The sequence below is a fragment of the Panulirus ornatus genome, chromosome 65, assembly GCF_036320965.1.
Source record: "Panulirus ornatus isolate Po-2019 chromosome 65, ASM3632096v1, whole genome shotgun sequence".
Lineage (NCBI taxonomy): Eukaryota > Metazoa > Arthropoda > Malacostraca > Decapoda > Palinuridae > Panulirus > Panulirus ornatus.
This window is the reverse complement of record NC_092288.1, coordinates 9,899,704-9,922,322: the sequence shown is the minus strand read 5'-3', so window position 1 is coordinate 9,922,322 and position 22,619 is coordinate 9,899,704. Positions and strand designations below refer to the sequence as shown.

At 44.2% G+C, this 22,619-nt stretch overlaps 2 protein-coding genes across 6 annotated transcripts in view; both read left to right on the top strand.

Annotated features, from left to right (window-relative positions):
- LOC139746472 (DBH-like monooxygenase protein 1) overlaps positions 1-19,294 on the top strand; it is a 158,447-nt gene extending 139,153 nt beyond the window's left edge. For all 5 annotated transcript variants that reach the window (XM_071657735.1, XM_071657732.1, XM_071657733.1 and 2 more), the window contains 10 exons: positions 4,022-5,259; positions 7,257-7,434; positions 9,231-9,701; positions 11,336-11,536; positions 12,359-12,518; positions 13,061-13,180; positions 13,542-13,708; positions 16,026-16,219; positions 16,786-16,954; positions 17,308-19,294. In XM_071657735.1, the coding sequence (XP_071513836.1) occupies positions 4,889-5,259; positions 7,257-7,434; positions 9,231-9,701; positions 11,336-11,536; positions 12,359-12,518; positions 13,061-13,180; positions 13,542-13,708; positions 16,026-16,219; positions 16,786-16,954; positions 17,308-17,847 (2,571 nt within the window). In that variant the 5' untranslated portion in view covers positions 4,022-4,888 and the 3' untranslated portion in view covers positions 17,848-19,294. The remainder of the gene's footprint in view (positions 1-4,021; positions 5,260-7,256; positions 7,435-9,230; positions 9,702-11,335; positions 11,537-12,358; positions 12,519-13,060; positions 13,181-13,541; positions 13,709-16,025; positions 16,220-16,785; positions 16,955-17,307) is intronic.
- Positions 19,295-21,183: 1,889 nt separating this feature from the next.
- Positions 21,184-22,619, top strand: part of LOC139746486 (uncharacterized) — a 154,216-nt gene continuing 152,780 nt past the window's right edge. The window contains exon 1 of the mRNA XM_071657768.1: positions 21,184-21,530. The gene's annotated coding sequence lies outside the window, so the exon portion shown is untranslated. The remainder of the gene's footprint in view (positions 21,531-22,619) is intronic.

The window sequence follows — 22,619 nt, the reverse complement described above, 5'->3', positions numbered from 1 at the left end:
TTTTGCTCTTGTATGATCAAATAATAAACAGGAACGTAGCGGGAAGTTCAGGGGTGAAGTTCACAAAGCGCCACGCAACCCCGTGGGTACCGTGAATTTCCCCGGGGACCCTGAGAAAATTTCCACATCTGGTCAGCCCTGGCGACCCCAGAGGTACACTCCCCAGGGTGAAGAGAACTGCAGCTCCGGTCTGAGCAGGAGTGGAAGGGTACCGAACCAGGGTTAGGGACGCTGGTATTCATTTTAGGGTAGTTAAGGGAGGACTATATCGAGGAAGTTAAGGGAGGACAATTTCAAGTTAAGAGAGGACTATTTCAAGGTAGTTAAGGTGAGGACTATTTCAAAGAAGTTAAGGGAGGACTATTTCAAGGTACTTAAGGGAGTACTATATCAAGGAAGTTAAAGGGAGGACTATTTCAAGGAAGTTAAAGGAAAAGATTATAATTTCAGAGCCTTGTGTCCCTTATGCAAAGGAGAAATCAATGTTTACAGCTCATTATAAAGATAAGAGTCGAGGTTTTCATCACGTAAACCCAAAGATGTTGGATTACGGTGACCCTCACGAAGATGGTCAGGGTTCACTGATAAAAGGTCAACTTTTACAGGATCATTTAACCATTGAAGTTTACTGACCACTGTCATGGTCAGGTCCCTGGTGGCTCTCGTCAAGGGTTAAACGTTCTAGAACCTTCAGAAAGGGTAAGAGGTTTTTAGGTAAATGTCTATCGTACTTACGTTGAAGACGTCACTATTTCTGACCGTATTACAAGTTATTACGCCATTGATTGTCTGTAGTCGGGTTTACAGAACACTAGTAGCCCGAGACTAATAGTGAAAGATGGGGGATTTACTGAACACTAAATGAAATGGGGCTCCCTGAGTTAATAAGACACAGCGCCATCAGAGACTGTTGTGCCTGAGTTAGGAAGAGCCGCTTTGATGAATCCATTCGTTTAGAATCCAAAGACTCTGTTTTGTCACGGCCTCATAACAATCTTCATAAGCTCGAAAGACCAGAGGAAGAAAAGAAAAGAAGAGAAAAGAATAAATAATTCCCCAACATGGTGTCCCGAGAGAGAGAGAGAGAGAGAGAGAGAGAGAGAGAGAGAGAGAGAGAGAGAGAGAGAGAGAGAGAGAGAGAGAGAGATGGGTGTCTCAGATGGCATAACTCACTCCCCCCAAAAACAGCCAAAGAAGCTAATGAGTGAGCCCAGCAGTGTGCAGAGACGACCCCTTCTAAAACCATGGGCACCACACGAGCTTTGAGATTTCGAGACTGATCTCAAACCACGACGGTAGTAAAACATGTCCCCCTGACCTTCCAGACTTGCTGAGAAGGTCCAGGATGAGAGAGAGAGAGAGAGAGAGAGAGAGAGAGAGAGAGAGAGAGAGAGAGAGAGAGAGAAGGGAGGATGTCATTTGCATACATCCCTTTAGGCCTTAAATTGAGGAGTCAATAGAACTGTGGCGTGGCTCGTTTGACTTTGAATGACCCGAATGGCCTCCCCAGTCGTCGATGAGATGGTGACGGAGTCGGATTAGAATTTAGTTAATCAATGTTGGGGAGAGGAGGAGAGAGAGGGGAGAGCCGGGGGAGAGGAAGAGTTGGCTGCGAAAGAAGGCAAGAGGGAGAGAGAAAAATGGGAGGCAAGAGAGAGAGAGAGAGAGAGAGAGAGAGAGAGAGAGAGAGAGAGAGGTGGAGCAAAGTCAGTAATATCAGGGGTTTTGGTGGAACTGAAATTGTTCAGTGTTCTGGCACGTCTCCACGTAACTAACCCACGGAGGCCCGCTCGCCTCACAGCCTAACCAGACGCCAGCGTTATTAATCTCTGTACCTTAAGACTGGAGCTTGACGTGGGTAGATACAGTCTATTTCTATTTACCTTAAGACTGGAGCTTGACGTGGGTAGATACAGTCTATTTCTATTTACCTCAAGACTTGAGCTTGACGTGGGTAGGTAGATACAGTCTATTTCTATTTACCTCAAGACTGGAGCTTGACGTGGGTAGATACAATGAGATTTCTATGCCTGTATGGAGCACAGTGAAGCAATCATCGGTTAAGATAATGTAATTAATTACCTGTTAAGAATTCTTAAACCCAGGGAAGTAAGTTTTCAAAGTGTTTGTTCTCTGATGACTGGATTATTGTTGTGTTGTAACATCATATGTAAAGCATGAGGAGGATACTGAGGTGGGTGGTATACAAACTATTGTCAGTGTCTTCTCCGGCTTCGTAAAGTATCTGAGTTACTGGACAGGTCACTAAAAGCTCCCAAATTCCATTTCATCAGAGTAAAGACACGAAACAAACTTCAAATTTGAGGACGTTTCTGGAAGTCAGGGTTCCTTCCTGCATATACACAAGAAATCATCCTCTCGTTAGAACGATCGATAAAGAAGAATGATTAAATCCCATTAAATTGCATCAATGCCAAAGGAAGAGTTACATGAGGTAGCGTCAACCTTTAAGGTCCAAGTCTGTTCGGTGTGTCTGAACGCCACCTCGAGAACATGACACCGAGGCGAAGGACGTCTACAGTAGTCCAGTAGACCGCGACATCCCGTGGAGCCGCTGTAATCACTTGTCCTCATTCAGGCTTCTGAAAATCACTCACCCTCACGAGCTGCTAGAGCGGTGGAGGAACTCTGTTGTCTTTTTGTAAATGCGCAGCTGTAAATAAGCTACAGAAAATAAAATGCCCTGGAATCCAATAATCCGAAAGAGTAAGAATACTCGGAAAAAAAAAATCGCGCTTTATTGGTGTCTGGCACAGAATGCGATACAACATCTGATGTTTGGTAGAATGGGTTTAAAAGTGTGTTCTCAGCTGGGACGTTGGAGGGATGGATGGGGGGGAGCAATCACTTATACCCTGGTGATGGGGAGGCGAAAATGTTTGGCTAAGAATGAGGGAACTGTCGGAGTTGGCTTCGTAAACAGAATTCTCTGGAGGGTGGGTTAATAACATTTGTACAGAGTCTTATTACAAATCCCACCACCAATGGATCATAAGTTATGGACACCAAAATTCCGTGACCCTTTGCCCCTGCATTGCTGAACTTAATAATCTTACTTTTATAATGCTTACATTAACACTCAACATCCTCCTCTCCCAGACTCAGACGCCAGATTCTGCAGTTTCTCACTCGAGTCTGCCACCAGAGATGTGTCATCAGGAAACAGCATCCGACTCACCTCACACTTAAAAAAGAAAAAAGAAAATCACCGCCTCATCCTTAAGTAGATTAAGCAACCATAACGACATGACACTATTTTCGAAGACCTTCTTTCCCCTTGAAACCACTTACCCTCCTCTCTTCCTACTCGCACACATGCCTTACCCCTCGTTTCCTTTATATATACAGGTAACATCATTATTTTTTTTTATCTAAATTTGCCTTGAATTTCTCCTGCAATGGATGCTGCACTCTTGCCCGGTCCAATGGCAGAACCTGTTGTTGGTAAGTACAAAGTGGGAAGCTCAGGTCCTTACGTTACGCGAGATATAAACAATTAACCATTTCTTTGATTGCTTCAGGTCTTGTCTCAAATGGTAAAGAATCATTTTGGTTGACACTAATAAAAGACAGACAGGAAAATGATCTACCATTCTTTATATATGCTGATCGTTTTTTTTTTTTTTTAATCAAAATTACTTATCTATTCATATCCTCTTGATTACCTAACTCACTTAAGAAAAATGTTCACTTAAGAAAAAAAAAAGTATCTGCTTCGTCAACATGTTCACTTTATAACACTCCTCAACAAAAGTAGAACTTTAGAAATGTGAAATCTAGTTATACATTTAAGTAGCAAGACTTTTGCTCGAAGATCCCACCTTTTTTTTTTCTTTCCATCCTCGGTTTTTATTCAATGCTAAACATTTTTCCATGAACGGCGATAGCTGACTGTGTGAGTATTCTCGCTCCAACCTCTTCCCCGGGACAAGTTAACGAGCGGGCGCTCTCACCAGCGCACCGGACCCTCGCATTAATACAGATTCTCCTGTCCTTACAGGCTGACGAGTGGGGCACCTCACGACGGCTTCGCGACTAATTGCAGGGCTCCACAATCCTAGCAGTCGGGAGTGTCAGGCAGGAGTGCCAGCGCTGCTCATACCCCACCTCATCACTGCCGGGCCCCCTCAGCACGCACCTGGGGCCCCTCTGATCTCCTTCGCGTGTGCCAGGAAAAATCCTGGAAATTCGAAGAAAAATCATTCCATGACGGATCTGCAAGTTGTCAAGATTCCGAGGCTCGACGCTCGACTCGGGTAGTGGGTCGTCCAGGAGGGAGTAAGGAATTACGTTTCCAGATTTTGCAGGTGGGGGTGGTCGAGTGTGTGAGAGAGAGAGAGAGGGAGAGAGAGAGGCCCTTGTCCCTATATATATATATCTATCTATCTCCCAGCGCCAGATATTAACGAGCTCTGGAAGAGAAATATATGAAGAAGAGTTCCCATTCTTAAGAGCTGTAAGGGGATAAGTATCATACAGTGAGGCATCTTTTTGTAAAGGTTGTTCGTACTTGATCCCTGTAAGGGCAACTGGAGAGGTTTGAAGAGTGTAAGATAAGTGGCATACAAGACATCTTCCAACACTTCACTCATCTGAACGAGGCTGAGAATGTTCACGCGCAGAAGGCGACGCAGTAGAAGATAACAGCATCCGCTCAGCACATTCCTCCTGCCCACCAGGTGTGTGCGTACAGCCATGAAGTCCGTGTACAGAACCTCCTCCCGCAGGATCTCACCCTTCCCACCTCTCCACGGACGGACGGAGGTCTACTCACACGGACGGACGGAGGTCTACTCACACGGACGGACAGAGGTCGTCTACTCACACGCACCAGACTCACAGGACCACTCCTCCCCGGACCAAGACAATGACGAAGGCACCAGTAATCTGCAGATCTGAGGCGCTCCGGCACCCGCACTGGAGACATTCTTCGAAGTGCGGATCCTCCACCTCCCATCCAACATCCTTACCCAGACTGCGTTTTCTTTTTGCGCTAGCGGTTCTGGTAGTGGTGCCAGAAGTGGTCTCCATCGCCAAGTCCTCCTTCGCCTCCTCCCGCCTGACGGCGCCGGAGGCCTGGGTGCACGAGGCGCGGCTGGAGGAGACTGGGGCCTTCGTGCTTCAGTGGACGCCTCGGGAGAGAGACATTGAGTTCCGAGTGACGGCGCGAACGACGGGCTACATCGGCTTCGGCCTCTCCTCCAAGCCTTGGATGGACGGCGCCGACATCGTCGTCGGGTGAGTGTTGGTACACTTCTCTGTCACTAAACATACCTAGTATCCAGCCATCTTATTCCAGGGACTTACTTATAATAGACTACTACTACTTTAACACAAGTGTACATTCAATATAAACCCTGGTGAACATGGACACACGGTAAAAAAAAAAGTAACGCCACTATTTGTATGAGACAATATGACACAACGGACGAAACATTTTGGGATATGTATATTAATTTCGCCTCACAATGGTAGCCCAGCTCTCATAAATACTGTAATAATACGATTGCTAACGACATTTCTCATTTACCGTAATGAATGTTATACCAACGAAAATAACTATAAATTGCGGCTGCCTTAATCATTGGGGAATTTGCCTCACGTCCACTCTCACCAACACCTACCGGGACAACACGAGTCTTTCTGATCATTTCAAAGCTCATCAGACGCATCGGGAAGATACTTATTATTGCCGTGTGTATATACTGCATAAATTTGAAAGAAAAAAATATTATACTCTTGTCACCTTTCACCTTTACAGGACATGTATGTAGTTTCCTCATGTGTGCATTGCATGTAAGCTTCGCAGCGACCAGTATGACTTACATTGCAATTTTTCTCTCGTAATTGTTTGCTCTTGGTGTTCTTTACCACGTCTTTTATTCCTCTTGAAGTGAGATCCTTCTGTCTATTGTTATTCCTTGACTTTGACGCACCTGAGAGAGAGCTTAGGTAGAGCAATGATATATCCAAAAACATTTAATCAAGAACAGCAGTAAAATATGAAGTCCAACATTGTTTTGTATGAGGAAAATAACACACAAACACACAATGTGAGAAGGTGTCATGGAAAGGAAGAGATTGGATACTCTTTCTTCTCCAATTTTGCTCTGGAATATGACAAAGTAACAAAAAACGTTAAGGGCAAGACAGGAAGCTGTATTAAAGAAATTTTGAATGACAGAAAATTCACATTAGTAGCGAATGGATCCAACGTCTGATGAAGGTGATGTACTGTTGGTGTGTGTGTGTGTGTGTGTGTGTGTGTGTGTGTGTGTGTGTGTGTGTGTGCCATGACGACCTGTGATAGAGTCGGTTCTCCTTACCATAACAATATCAAACATCGACGTACATCATCTTGCTTGTTGAAGTCTGACAGAAGAAGGGTTGGAAATCCTTTATAACTTCATCACTATAACTCACAACACTGTCTTCACGTTAGATAACGATCCAATGAGCAAAGATAACAGATCCAGGGATCAAAGATAACAAATCCAGTAAGCAGAGATAAGGGTAGGATGTTGAAGGGGAGGCAGACGTAACACAAATGTGAGTCAGAGTTACAGACCACTGCCGTGAACTACCACCAGATGTCCTCAAGGTACACACTATCACTACGTTTGAATTACATTTACGCAAAGTTGTGATGTTATCAGTGAATAGTAATTGCTCAAGAATGAGTATATGATATGCATGTATTTCAACTTCCTCATTCTTTTTTCAGATCAGAGACTAAAATACATATTTCCAGAGTATCTTGGCGGATGAATTTAGATTAGAATATGATTTTCATTCATCTATTTCTGTATAACTCCCACGTTACTGTGTTCTCTCTGTGGAACATGGTGTTCGTCTAGACCCAATGTTCCTGCTGGTGGTGGGTGTTAGGAGCCTTCTTCTTCTTCTTGTTCTCCTTCTTCTTCATTATTTCTGTTCTACGACTTTGATTACGATTGTAGGATCCTATTACTGTCCTTCAATTAGTTAACCTCATCATAAACCATCTCGTTTTCAAAATCTTCTCATGTATTCCCTCACGGAGCACCCTCATCACTCATTATCTTGATTTAGCATCTCCCCCTCATCTAGCAACCAATTTACTTCAATACCCTCATCATCCCCTCTCAAAGCAACCCTCTCAACGCCCTTCCAGTAATCCCTCTCCCTCCTCGTCCCTCTCGACTCTATCGCTCTCTCTCTCTCACTCCCTCCCTGGCCTTCTCTGCCTCCGGCAGGTGGGTGCACTCCGGGAAGGCGTACCTGCAGGACCGACACGGACTGGGGAACCAAGAACCCTCCGTGGACGACCAGCGTGACTGGGTGTTGGTGGCTGGCCATGAGAACGACACCCACACCGTCCTCATCATGTCACGACGGTACAACACTTGCGACAGCCAGGATCACGTCATCTCGGTAAGTTGTCTCAGGCCTGGGACCTACCCTGGGATACTTTAGTGTACTTAGAGCATGATACTTGAGGTATACGTACGGTCTTTCAAGTAAGGACGTCCATGTCAAAGAATGTTACACTTATCGTGCGAAAATATCAGAGACGAAGCCATTTCGTTCCTTAAGATGTTCCACTTGTCTTTAGTCCAACACATAGAGTCTTGAAAAAAGATGGCATTTACCGTAGAACTTAATCCCATTAGATTCAGGCAGAATATAGATAATGATATTTTGCCATCCGTAGTGTCTTGTTTTAGTTGTTCACAAAACGTTCATATCATGTTATGATATGATACAGATCACTCTATTCAAAGGTATATGTTGAAGTGAGGATTTTAGGGGATTTGTTCACCGCAACCACAAACAATACAAAGATCATGTCGCCATTTTCAAGATATCATAGTTACCCAAATTTAACCATTTTCTCGTGCAGATTTTTTCATGATAGAAAATGTAATGGTATGGATCACTTCTATCAAATCTATCTAAGTGGAAAACTATTAATGTTCGTTTGTTTCTGTTCCTTTGGACAATGGAAATGTAAGTTAAAGCACTATTCATATTTTAGCAAGAAAATTTTGAACATTAGGAAGAACGAAGGGCATAACATTGATCAAAATATGTGCTAATAGGCTAATCTTAGCGTCCATGAGTGTCTTCTAGCATTGTGTTCGATGTTGAGTTATTGCTCACCTCTGCACGATAGATATTGGGTCTTTCCACACTTTTGCTGGAAGGAGGCAGTGACTTGAGGTTGGTCGGCTGCGTCAACACAGCTCTTCGAAGCGAAGTGAGCCATCGGGCATTTGACTTATCCGTAAGGATTAGGTTTATGGTCATCTTCGCCTGTCTCCGGTTACACTCCCAACACCACAAGAGCATTATAAGACTTCTTGCAACATTATGATGCCTGACTGACATCACGATCAACTCAACGCATTGTGTGTAATGCCCGAACGTTTCTCCAAAGTTGTAGAACGTTTTTCTCAAGGAGCTATATAACGTCGTACCAATCTGTTGTAGAACGTTTCCCCAAAGTTGTGGAGCGTTTCTCCAAGCGTTGTAGAACGTTTCTTCACGCGTTGCAGAACGTTTCCCCAGCTTTTGTATAGTTGTTCCTTAGGTGTTGTAGAACGTTTACCCAATAATGTAAAACGTTTCCTCAGGTACTGTAGAACGTTTACCCAACTGATGTCGAACGTTTCCCCAAGTGTAGCAGTATTCAGGGTCCTCCTCCTTTTTTTTATTCCTCTAGAGGACATGCTGACATCTGAGCTGCCGTAACTTACTGTCGCTGTCTAGAGCCACTCCTGAGACACTCGCTAGTCCCACGACCATCCAGTGTGGCGCGCCGGTGGATGGGTAGATCTTGGCATGAATATTTGATGTCGTGAAAACACGATACTGGAGAGGAACATGCCGTAAATGTAACCTCGTTCCAAAGTTTTACACACACACACACACACACACGAGTACAGTACAGATAGGTCACATACACGAAAAACATACACAGACTTGTAGAGACAAATACACAGAAGTGCACACTTAAAAGCACATACGAAACACTCAAAACAAGCACACACACGTCCAGAAAACCACACACAAGCATTCCTAAGCGCAAGCACACGCACTCAAATAAAGCACAACCTCCCAATCCACAAAAAAACACATAATACGTTGGGATTTTATAACGTGGAGAACAGTTAAATGGAATGGTCATTGTACTTGTTATTATCATTGTTATTATTTCTCTCTACCAGAACGACACTGTACGACTACTGTGGGCGTACCACCCTGACGACCCTGTGGACCCTGAGAGCCCCCGCCCTCGCCTCCACTACCACGGGGGATCAAGGAGGGGATCCAAGTCCATGTTCCTGCTGGAGAGAGGACATCAGACCCCGTCTACCCTCAGCCAACCTAGTAATAGACTCCCGAGTCTTTCTCCTCACTCCTCCCCCTCGGGTTACACTCCTCCCGCCGCCACCCCTCCCGAAGCCCCAGGGGAGGACGACCACTTCCAGCACCCTCGCCAGAGTCAACGCCAGCGCTCCTCCTCTTCCTCCTCTTCCTCCTCCTCCGCCTCCTCCCCCTCTTCTTCCTCCTCCCCCGCGACGTTCTCGTGGCTCCTGACTAACCCCGGGGTGGAGGTGGCGGCCGCCAGCGACACGGTGTACTGGTGCAAGGTCTTCCGCCGGCCGGAGCTCATACAGAAGAACCACGTCATCCGGGTGAGGGCAGAGACCATCATCATAATGATGCCGTATGTCATAATGATGCCGTATATCATAATGATGCCGTATATCATAATGATGCCGTATGTCATAATGATGCCGTATATCATAATGATGCCGTATATCATAATGATGCCGTATATCATAATGATGCCGTATGTCATAATGATGCCGTATATCATAATGATGCCGTATATCATAATGATGCCGTATATCATAATGATGCCGTATATCATAATGATGCCGTATGTCATAATGATGCCGTATGTCATAATGATGCCGTATATCATAATGATGCCGTATATCATAATGATGCCGTATATCATAATGATGCCGTGTGTCATAATGATGCCGTATATCATAATGATGCCGTATGTCATAATGATGCCGTATGTCATAATGATGCCGTATGTCATAATGATGCCGTATGTCATAATGATGCCGTATGTCATAATGATGCCGTATGTCATAATGATGCCGTATGTCATAATGATGCCGTATGTCATAATGATGCCGTATGTCATAATGATTCCGTAATACCTGTCCACTGATATGATTACCTATACGCTTGTATTTCTACCACTATGAATAGATATACATTTATCTTTGTATTACTCTAAGTAGACATACATTTGTGTATACAGTTGTAAGTGTCTGTGTATGTATGTGCCTGTGTGTGCATATCTGTATCTATATACGTTTGCCTGTACGTTTCTCTACGCTCATATACAGTTGGCCTCTTCTTAACTACATACCACTGCACTTGTACCTACGAGAAATGAGTAATACTCATATTGTCCCGACCCTGAGACACTGGTACTGGTCCAGCTTTACTTTGAGAACTTACAGATGCTGTGCAGAGCTTCTCGCCCATGAACATTGTTGCTTTACTGTAAAAAAAATTATTTCTTAAGTTTCATATCAAACAAGTACGTTTTTTTTTTTTATATAAAATCTATCCTAACAAGTATCTTGCTTAGTTTCATGTGTTAACATTTATGAACAGTTGCAAGAAATTTTCACCATTGAGATCATCGACAAGTTTTGAGAATTGAAAGGTTGTGATCAAGTCATCCCTTACGAACTTAAGGACAAATCTGAGGCCTCTAACCTTTTCCTGTAACTCAGCTTTAATCCATGTACCATCACTGTTGCCTTCCTTTGGACTTTCTCTATGAGTTCCTTGTCATTTTTTTTTTCTAGTGTGGTGACGGAACTTGAGAAACACTTTCTAGTTTTGGCCTTAAGTAGGATGAGAACAACTGGCTGACTGTATTATTATCCACACACTCGAATGCTGTTCTGATATTTTTGCCAGTAGACAGCTGATGTAAGACTCTTGGCGACAGATTCATACAAGAAAATGTCCTCATCCAGACCTCTTCTCTCTCTCTCTCTCTCTCTCTCTCTCTCTCTCTCTCTCTCTCTCTCTCTCTCTCTCTCTCTCTCTCTCTCTCTCTCCATGCTGCGTCCTACCCTCACTACTCTATATTTACTTGAATCAAATCCCATTGGTAGTGTGTCAGCCATGTGTGTGTGTGTGTGTGTGTGTGTGTGTGTGTGTAACGAACCATAACTCCATAATAACAACCTGTTCTGTACGAGACTCGTAATTTCCTCCTTTGCCGCAGTACGAGCCGGTGTTCACGCCTGGCCACGAGCAGTACTTGCATCACCTGATCGTGTACGAGTGCACGGACCTGGGCCCGGATGTGGACTTGGCCTTCGAGGAGCTGGCGTCCTCGGACGGGCACGGCTGCTACCAGAGCAACACCTCCCAGCTCATCTTCACGTGCAACCATGTAGTGGCGGCCTGGGCTGTGGGCTCACAGGTGACTACTCCCCCTAGCCTAGTGCTAGTATCAAATACTAATTAAGTATAGTATTCCTAGGCTTTATGACTTGAGCTGTTGGGCAACACGAACCCCAAACCCACCTTGCTCTTTCCCAAGTCCATTACAAACACTTCATACCGTCTATTGCAGAACACACACAAAGTCCCCACTCCCAACCACAACACAGGAGAATACACCAGGTCTTCAGTTGAACCAATGTTATTGATGTATATGAGAAAGAGAACCGGTCCCAAGACTGATCCCTGGGGCACCGCACTTCTTACGCTTAACCATTCTGAGGCCTGAATTTTATTGGCAAATCTTTGCTTATGGTCACTTAACTAAATTGTTAACCACGGAAGCACAACCCTATCTATACCATGTTACTTATTTTTTGCGAGTAATGTTCAATGCGGAACTTTACTGAATCTTTTCTTTTTTTTGAATATCTCAATAAATGACATCAGTTGCGTTACTCTCATCATAAATAAGTCGAGCTGGTCCGTCAGTTTACTCGCAGGTCAGTCGGTGTATCATTAAGTCAGTTAGTGTATTAGGAAATCCTTCAGTTTCGCCAAGTCTGTAAATGAGCCAGCTGGTATGTCAATGTACCAGGTGGTTCGTCAGTATATCAGCAGATCCGCCAGTGTACCAACAGGTCTTCAGTTTGGCCAGCAGGTCCGACAGTATACCGGCAGGTTTGCTAGCATAGCCAGGAGGTGCGTCAGCGTCATCTCCTGTCCTACAATATTACCGTCTAGTGTTAACACAGCCTGGCGAGAGTAGCTACCTCATTACCGTCTTCTTTTGTTCTCTCAGGGGTTGTCGCTGCCCCCAGAGACCGGCTACCCCCTGACCCCAGAGGGCCCCAAGTTCTACATGATGGAGGCACACTACGACAACCCCGATGGTCATTCCTTCACGGACGAGTCAGGTATGCGAATCATCTACACACCTGAACTGCGACACTACGATACAGGTAAGCATATAACTTTATATATCTGCACCATTAACCTACTCCTATATATGTGTGCTTTCTTATAACTCAAACTAGTCTTCAAAGTGACAGTGACGAAGACTGACTACTTCCTTGAACAGGAGATGAGCTGAGGACATGTATGTGTGAGCTGTGAGGCAAGGCTGTGTGTATCGTCTTGGTAGAGCAGATCACAGGTAGGATATGTGTGAGCTGTGAGGGAGGTGTGTATATATCGCCCAGCGAGGGAAGATCGTAGGATGCGTGTGTGTGTGAGCTGTGACTGCTGTGTGTTCACCCATCCAAGGTATACCAAAACCAGTTTCAGGATAAACAGAGCCTTACCAGATCTGATTACATGTTATTCTCATCATATATGGCTGTCTCCAGGATCGTTATGTGTATGTAACTGGTAGAGATCATGTTTAACAGTATGAACTAACTGTCTTTCGTGGACACCAGGCAGCCATGTAGAGCTAGGGTCATGTACAGATATCAGGGGTCTACCTTACGCCTGGGAGTCACAATGTTCACCTATACTACAGGAGTCCTGAGCGTCGGGCTCGACCCAAACTGGAAGCACCTCATCCCACCCCGCCAGCGGACCGTTCTCTCTGAGGGCCACTGTGTCGCCGAGTGTACCCAGGCCGCCCTCCCCACCACTGGTGAGTGTATCTGGCCCTCCCCACCACTGGTGAGTGTACCTGGCCCTCCCCACCACTGGTGAGTGTACCTGGCTCTCCCCAACACTGGTGAGTGTACCTGACCCTCCCCACCACTGGTGAGTGTACCTTGCCCTCCCCACCACTGATGAGTGTACCTGACCCTACCCACCACTGGTGAATGTACCTTGCCCTCCCCACCACTGATGAGTGTACCTGACCCCACCCACCACTGGTGAGTGTACCTTGCCCTCCCCACCACTGGTGAGTGTACCTGACCCTCCCCACCACTAACAGTAATTCACATGACATATAATCACAGTAATAAGAGCGAGTAGTTTCCTGTAAACTGACGTGCCCTCAGGCATCAAGGTGTTTGCTGTCGTCCTGCACACTCACCTGCTGGGGCGGAAGGTCCGCGTGAGGCACCTGCGTCAGGGACGTGAGCTGGAGCCCATCGCCCAGGACAACAACTACGACTTCAACTACCAGGAGTACCGCGCCCTCAAGATCCCTCGCACTGTGCTGCCGGTGAGCCTCTGGTCTCTCATTATTTACCAAGGTGTGCTGTATGAGGAGGATGGGACCTCTACACTTGTGAGGGGGGCCCCATTTGTGAAGGGGGGGGCTATGTGTGAGGGGGGGGCCCCTATTTCTAGAAGTCATTCTCATCATATAACCTTTTAAACTTCCGTATGCTGTCCGAATTTATGATTTCATTTCATTACTCAATTTATTTCATTCATCTGCTTTGTAAAATAGAATGTACCTCTCTGCATTTTTTTTCTAACAAGTTTCTTTCTGATTTCATGTTTTGGCTTCTCTTTCTTGTGTCTGCGTCTTTCTAAGAACTGTGTACATTACACGTCATCAAATTGGTTTAGGAGCTTAAAGATTATTAAGTCACCCCTTAATCATCTTTCTTCCATGATGGACAAATTCATGGCCTCTGAAAATTCTCACTTAAACTCTCGTAATTCTTGTACTATTTTTGTTGCCCTCCTCTGTACCTTCTCTAATTTCTTTTTGTTTTGTTCCTTTTGTTCCCTTAAATGCATTGAATAAACCTGGGGAACATATTCTTGTTTTGCCTGATTTGGGCTGTGAATATCTTCTTCAACAAACGATTCTAACATTTGCCAGCAAATGGCCTGTCTTCTTCATTATTCCCTGGCGAAGGTTTAGGTGCATTGTCAACACCCAGATTCCTCTTGCACACGGATTCCTTTAGCTTATCTCTTGCTTGATAATGTTGATATCAAGACCTTGTGTCACTGTTTCGAATTCTCATTAATTTGCACTTACTGAGGCGGAATTCCATCAACCTTGGATCTGACCAAAGCTGGAGTTTGTCAGTGTCCCCTTGCAAGTAGATGCACTCCTTTTTCCCATTATTTTCCATCTCCTTTCACATTCGTGATCAGCATCAGGAATGATTTTGCTTTACGTTTAGTTCAGTCAAAACTTGAACAATTTTAATGCAAGAAGTGAGGGAGTAATGATGTGTAAAAGTTCCACAGGGACTTGCTTCTTGTGAGGAACTGACTCGGTAGACGATTCCAAGGTTCTGTAATGTAATGTTTATCCTTGAAACTATGTGTCTGTTTGTTTCTCTGTCTCTATAATATGAGGTCACCCGATCCTCCCTTGCTCCGGTCAAGTAACCGTCAAAACCTCCCGTCATTGTTTCATCTGTTCTTCAAACTCCCGCTGCTTTTTCTTACTTCAGACATCCGATTCCAGAAGATCGTTTCATTTCCAGGGACAGTCTGTCTCTGTAAAGATGATACTAAGGCATTTTTGAAATGAAAATATGTTTGAACAGACTGCAGAATGTACGTGGAAAGGTGAACAATGGAACATAATAAAATACAAAGGAAAAAAAAAATTCTGTAAATGATATTTTTTGTCGAAGGGAGTTTTCAGAAAATTTTCCTCCTCTGTCTTGGGCATTTAGATTGTGGAAATTCCTTGTCTGAATACGTAATAGGACACCTCATTATGTATTCGTTAGCGGCGCATATTATAAGAGCCACTAACGAAATTGGAATGGAGTCAGTTTTTCTTTTCTTTACTAGGCTGCTCAGGGGCTTGATGTATATCGTGAAGCTCTAAAAGTTAAACGTTTTTTTTTTGAAGTACATAAGTTAATCTGGCATTACGGGGGTATACCAAATTAAACTTACATCCAATAGTTTCATCACTGTTGACGCGGTCGTAGGGAAAGCGGAGTGTCAGTGATCACCGACAAGTTACATTTCTGTTTACGACGGTCGTAAGCAGTGTCGTATTTGGAGCTACGAAGTCGAGTTCTCTTCGCAATCATCAGGATATTATAATCTTCGAGTAGATGAGAGTATTTTGCAGCTCAGCATAAAAGAAAGGAGTATTAACCAACACCATTGACCCCCTGGATGTGTTCCAGCACCGAGATGCTGCCGCCTCCCTCTATCTCTTGCACACTGCTCCAACCATTTAGCAGTGCTGGGAGACCCGACCTCCCGTCAAATGTGATCTCGAAAGTACACCACTTTTACTCTCTCCCTGATCATCGGTCAGGGAGTGAGTAAAAGCCTCTGCGTGGCCTCCTTATTGCATCGTGTGGTAGTTTGGATACCCGCGTCACTCAGCAACTAATCCTCATCACCATATCTTTCATGCAGGAGACCTCCTCATTGAAAGGGATACTTACACTAATCACAGCCCCCCACATCTTCGCCACCCGTCCACCCATTTGAAAGATAAGTGTATCTGCATGATGTTTACAACCTCCCTCTTCTCCCATAGAACGACTTGATAGAGTCTAGATCATCTGCATCACCTCACCACCTCCTTTGATCTCCCGTAGAGTGACCACCTGATAGGGGAGTGCACCTACAACAGCCACGAGCGCTTGACCATAACGCTGGGAGGGTTCAAGACACGGGACGAAGTATGCCTCTCTTTCCTGCTGTACTGGCCGCGAGTGGACCTGTCCCTCTGCCACTCTAAGCCTTCCCTCAGCACCGTGCTCCACTCCCTGGGCATCCAGGAACTGTCGCCGTGAGTATTTCCTCACATCACCACATCTTTACCCATACACATTTCACTGGGACTTCACGTATACACTCCTCACCGCTCCTCCTGCCTTATACGCCTCTACACCTGCAGACTGCACACACACCCACCCTTGCACACCTCACCAACCGTGTAACCTCATCACCTTTTTGTAAAACATTTCTATGAAAGATATTGCCATTAAAAATGTTGCTGTGAAGAAATATTTCCACGAGAAGTATCTGCTTTACATGTAAATGTTTGTGATATATCTAGGAAAGATATCTCTAGGAAACATGACCATTTGAGAGATGTGCTTTGAGAGATCCTTCAGTGCTAACTCAACCACTTGTCTCTCTCTTTCCACAGCAGATATAGCGACTGTATAGAGACCCGTCCATGTTCATTTCTGTCTACCTCAATGTCCCCACATCCCCGCTAACCTCTCATGTTTTATTCTCCTTCAGCAACTCGGACAGCTTACGTCTCTCATTATCTTTCCCACTGCGGCTCAGTGTCCATCACAGGAGTCATTGTGTTCTAACCTCGTCCATTCCTCTTGCTGCCCACAGCTACTCTGACCCCATCAAGATCCGTCGACCCGTGGAGCTGGCGGGCAGGACGCTGGAGTGGCGCTTGGTAAATTACGACTGGAAGAACCAGTTCGATTACTTCCAACGAGCTACTCATTCTGGCACCTTCAACCCTATGTGTTGGAGGCGTGGCCACAGTCTCATATCGGTGAGTCTCGGGATTCATAGCTCGGCTCGAGCAGATGCTTCAGTTCGTGTCTATTGTAGACCGCGTCAGCCGACTTGTCTTTCCTTACGTTTGTCTACATTTGATCAGCTTCGTCTGCCTCGTCATGCACTTAGCATATTGTCCGTCTCATACCCACCCTGTCTTAGCTCACCTCGCTCATGACTTGCACATTCTTCAGCTGAGGTTGGACGACTCAGAGAAATGTCTCGGTTCACGTTTAGTTTAGTGCAGGTACATAGCGAGTTCAAGGTCTTGTAGGCCTAGGCCTCATGCTATGATTAGATTCTCATAGATGTGTTCTCCTTATCGTCCTGTTTTCTCTTCTTTTGTAGGAGGTGGAGAAAATGGATTATGAGTACCCGAACATCACAGAGCCATGGACGCCAAAGAACGTCTGTGGGCGACGCAGACGGAAGAACAAACGTCGCAAAAACAAGAACGAACGTGGGAGGAGCCCCCATCAGCCACAGGGAGCGGGCGAGGAAGAGGAGGAAGGGGAAGACGAAGTCATGTTCGACGACGAAACCAACTCCAGGCCAATAGAAAGGATCGACGTCGAGCCATTGAATCACGTCGACGTTTTTATGCCCGTGGCTGAGGAGAGGCTGGATCACGACTATTCCAGCAGCCTGGACGTGGAGAAGGCTGGCTCCCTCGCTACTCAAGACCAGGAACTAGATCAGGAGCTGCAGGAGATGGAGAGAGATCTGGAGAAGGAACTTGCTGGCAATCTTCAGGAGAGAACTTCGTCTCAGAACGAGAGTGGACTGGGCAGTAATGGCACTCCGGTCACCTTTTCTCAGTGGACATTGACCGTGTGCCTGAGTGTCTTGAGCCTCTCTCAGCTCTATGACTTTCATGGGTGCGACTGAGGGAAACGCGGGAACTGTAAGGACAGATCCGCCTGCCAGATATGTCGACAGTGTTTACAGTATTGGATAAAGTGTTATGAGGTTAATCATTCTTTATACCTGATTTTCTGGGGTCAGGGTAAGCCTCGTTCTTCACACCCACCGAGAGATGTGTTTCTCCCTCTTGCCTTCATCTTCAGCTTGTTCACTTACCTTAAGGAAGCATAAGAGATCCGATTTTCATATCCCGTGTGTTTAAGAAGGACAGAGTGGGAGAGAGAGGGGCTTGGAATAGGTGAGGTTTGCTTTGTGTTTCCAGGCCATACCTGCGCCTCGTTACACCACCACCCATGCTCACTAGTATCTCCCACTTGCTAAGTTGACAGTGCCTCATCGTGTACATCTCACGTGTGTGTGTATGTGTCTCCTGGAGCATTTGATACGTTCCTGTTCAGACCCAAATATTGTGATGGATAGTGTGATGGTTTTAAGATTTAGGTCAAACTTAGGTTAGGGAGATGAAAGATTGTGTGGCTCACATCCTTGCTTGGTTTCCAGGACCAAGTCAACAGAGTTCAGTAACTTACTTGTAAGTCATGGCTTTAAGAGATTTGACTATTTCGTAACTCGGACTTAAACTTTACTGACTCCTACAACATCTTGATGGCAGGCAATGTACATGAAGCCCCTCTCTGTTTGCTCTTCTTTTATCTTAGGACCACCAGAATAATTTCTTTGAGTTCAGTTTTCAAGTATTTTCGTATAATATGGTCGCGACACTTACATTCACCATTTTTTGACATATACAGAGTGGTATTTGTTATGAAGGTTAAATAGTAATTCCAGTGGGGTTATATATTCTTCTGAAACGTAATGTTCCCGCGATTTGATTCGCTTCCCTGGAGACAAGAGTGTGTTGTGTCAGTCGTATGTCTGGGTGCTGGCCACAGCCCTCTGCTGCAGGAAGTATCGAGTGCGTCAAGCACCACCACACTGACTCGGACCCATGATCACCGATGGTCTGGCCTTCACCACCCTCACCCCTAACACTGCACACGAACTCAGACCCACGGTCACTCATATATGAACCTATATATGGTCACCTATACGGTATACTACAGTCACCCATTCATACATATAGCAAACCATGGTCACCCACATATCAAGCTATGGTCATAAAATATATCTAATACCTACAAAATAATGTGTTCTGTAAACTTTTTTCTTAGGAAAAAAACGGGATGTGTAAGTTACTTAGAAAACTTATGGTGTGAACCTCCTTATAAAACTTACGAGAGATCTGAACAAGCTGTTGATGTTTGTCAGGTATTGAAAGAGGGATTGATTGTCTGCACACCTCATCACACCTATTGTGCTACACTCATGTGAGGCCAAGTGAGGAGAAATATGTCTTATCTGTGTGTGTTTTATATCTGTGAGAGTAAATTTGTATAGCTTGTACATAGTGACTAATATTGTATTTTTTCTCTTAAGTGTTTCATTGAATCTTATCCTACATTCACTGACAATGGCAAATTGAGTAGCAGAAATTAAGACGCATTAATGAAGTGTTGAGGATACTTTTAAATATTCTGGCGTTATTATTATTATTATTATTATTATTATTATCATTATTTTCTATCAGAGAACAGAAAACGGGGATTTCGGCAACAATACGTCGCTGAAGTTCTCATTATTTTTAATTGCTTTCTGAAAGAATTATCTCACCAAAGCGGTCAATGAAGCAGCTGGAGAGTAGTTGGAAACTACACTCAGTAGAAGCATCCAGTCGCCGATCATTCTAAACACATTCCACGGGTAATGGCAGGTCAGGGGCGACTGTCGGTTCATCATGGTACACCACTGTCTTGCTTCCCTGGCTAAACCACTAAGCTGCATGTCTGTGCCACACTGCACGACAGGAGGTATGTAATTTGCGCGCTCGATGAGGAAGCATTTGGACCTTTCGTCGAAGAGGAACAACAGGAGAGCGCGAGAGAATATTATCAGCTCACACAATGGACGTAGCATTAATGTTCACTCTGGCTAGGGAGATCTACCCTATATACTTTATTTCGTCTGTCAAAAATTGGATCTAATTGGTTGCCAGTTGTAGCTTCGTCTTGGGAGACTTGGACAACTCATCCTTCCTGATCTTTCCTAAATCTGTGGCTTGGTGGGAAATCTGCTGCGTAGTTACATACGTCTAGTTTCATTATCGTCTACTGCGCACCAAAGACGCTCTGCCAGGAAATCGATCGAACTGACTTGACATGCTACGGTGAGACATAGCTGAGGTGATGGGGAATCTAAAGAAATCAATTTGCATCGAGGGAAAAAAAAACTCCATTCACAGGTGGGTTTGTTAACTAGCTACCGTTTCGAGCTTACAGAAATCTATTTACTTTTGTCTCTTCATTGGTAGTGAATCGTAGAGCCTTTTTTCGTACACTCTTTAATTAATATCAGTGATTTGGAGGTGAGATTTATGGGTATGTGCACTAGGTCAACATGTAGAGAATTATAGCCTTTATCAGGTGTATTGTCCGCTTCTCATGTATGTATCAACATCTTTCCGGGCAAATCAGTGCTGGTTTTCCTCGTGCAGTTTTTTTTTAATATTCTTTTTTACAGTATGAAGCCTCGTAGTGTTAGCGTGTGGTTCAAGATTTTACAGTTCTAGTGCAGTATCTGGTTATCTCGATTTGCTCTAGGATGATTTTATATCCTCCTTAGCGCCACAATGGTAACTTTTTTTGTTCTGGTCTTCTTAAAAGATGCTTTGCCTGGATGCCTTTGACTGTACTGGGTGGGTGTGATCTGAGAGACTACTACATGTAAAGCGTTATCATTATACAAGATATGCCTACTCGTTTCCTCCTGGACGGGGAAGCCTTCCCTACTGCCCCACGCACATCGCAAACATTATTCTAACATATATGATATACCTTGAACGGCTAAACTGTAGAATTCTCTTTATCTCATCTTTCGCTCTTCCAATAACGCTTTTGCCATTGAGAGACAGCTTTTACTTTTATCTGTATTTCCCTCCACACGAGATGGACTTTGGGGCATGTTATTCCTGTGTTAGGTCGGTCACTATAAAAAATGCTGACAACCCTGCAATGTTTATCAAAAGGATGAGTAATACCACATCTAGATAGACGTACTAAAGTTACTCTTATAATTACCAGAGTTATGGAGATATTTGGCATCAAGTTTTTGTTTAAGATGTGACATAGGAACGAGCGATACGATGGTTAGTCTCCTTCGTAGCCCCGCCCACTAGCCAGGACACTGGCGAATGTCCACCACCTAAACACTTCACTTGTACCCAGACCTGGGGAACGATGTGAGCAGACTGGTACAGTCCCAGTCATTGTGTTATATATAAGTTTAATACGAGAAGATGCACTTGAACGCAGACAAATGTTGAGTGTGAAGTTATTAAGTCGTATCTTTATAATGTGAAACGATAAAGAGTTGGTTCATTCATATAAAAAGAACTGAGGATTTTTCTTTGCGTCCTCATCATGGGAAAGTTATTGTGCAAGTGATTCATGGTAAGCAAAAATATCAACCGAACTGAATAATGTACATCAAGAAAAATCGGATACGTATGAGGTTACACATACGTCAAAAATGTTTGTTCAAATAATCAGCTAATGAAAAGGATAGAAATATAGTGACGTGCTTCGGACTTGGTAAGTACAGAGTATCTCCATTTTTCATTGTTTTTTGTAGGAATAGGATGTGGTTTTTGACAGACTGATTTTTTAAAGGTTGAACAATACTTAAAGCAGCGCAGGATGGCTAGGTGTGGGAGAAGTAAGGGAAGACGTGTGTTACAATTGTTTTAAACGTGCATTAATGCTTCGTTGTGATTCGGTAAAAGGGTTTATGTTTCATTGTGACTGGCTTGTGCTCCTAAACCCGGGCTCGTAAAGTCTCCGTTCTCTGGAAGTTTGAGGTGAGCTTTTGATATATATATATATATATATATATATATATATATATATATATATATATATATATATATATATGATATATATATATATATATATATATATATATATATATATATATATATATATAACGACCCCCTTTTTAAGGGGCTCCTGCAGCTTTGAGCCCGCGCTGCACTTGGTAGCAGGGGATATATAGGATCCTTCAGAGAAGTTCCTGAATGGCGTTGTACTCCTTTTCGTCCCCTGACAATGATACCTCTCCAAGGTAACTTTTCACCCAAGGCGTAACCACATACAGGCAGAATCCGAAAGCATATGTGTGTGTGTGTGTGTGTGTGTGCTGAAAGCTACAAGTAACATCGTCTGCTTCTCGGAGGGTTGGTAAATTGTAAGGCAGTCAAATCAGAAGTGTTGGCAATTGTCATTCAACAAAAATCACCGCCGGGGCAGCCATCGCGCAATTAGCTTAACGCGTATCGTTAACTAATGCAATTCATCGTTCGGGTTAACATTTAAATCATTGAGAGCACCACCACCACTTAAACGATTCCCGACATGGTTTTCGACGAATCCCGCTATGTATGATGAAAGTAAAGCAGTTAAAGGCATGTATTTAGATTTTCAAAAAAAAAAACATTTGACAGCTTTCCAAAAGGTTACTAACAAAAGTTGTCACATGGTATAGATTGGTTTGTGCTTTGATTGTTAGGAAATTTGTAGACTGACCGTAAATAAGAGTAGCGAGTAATGGCTAAACCTCTGAATGGTTGTTAGACGTAACAAGTGCCACAGGGATCAGTTTTGGGACGGGTTCTTTTTCTCGTA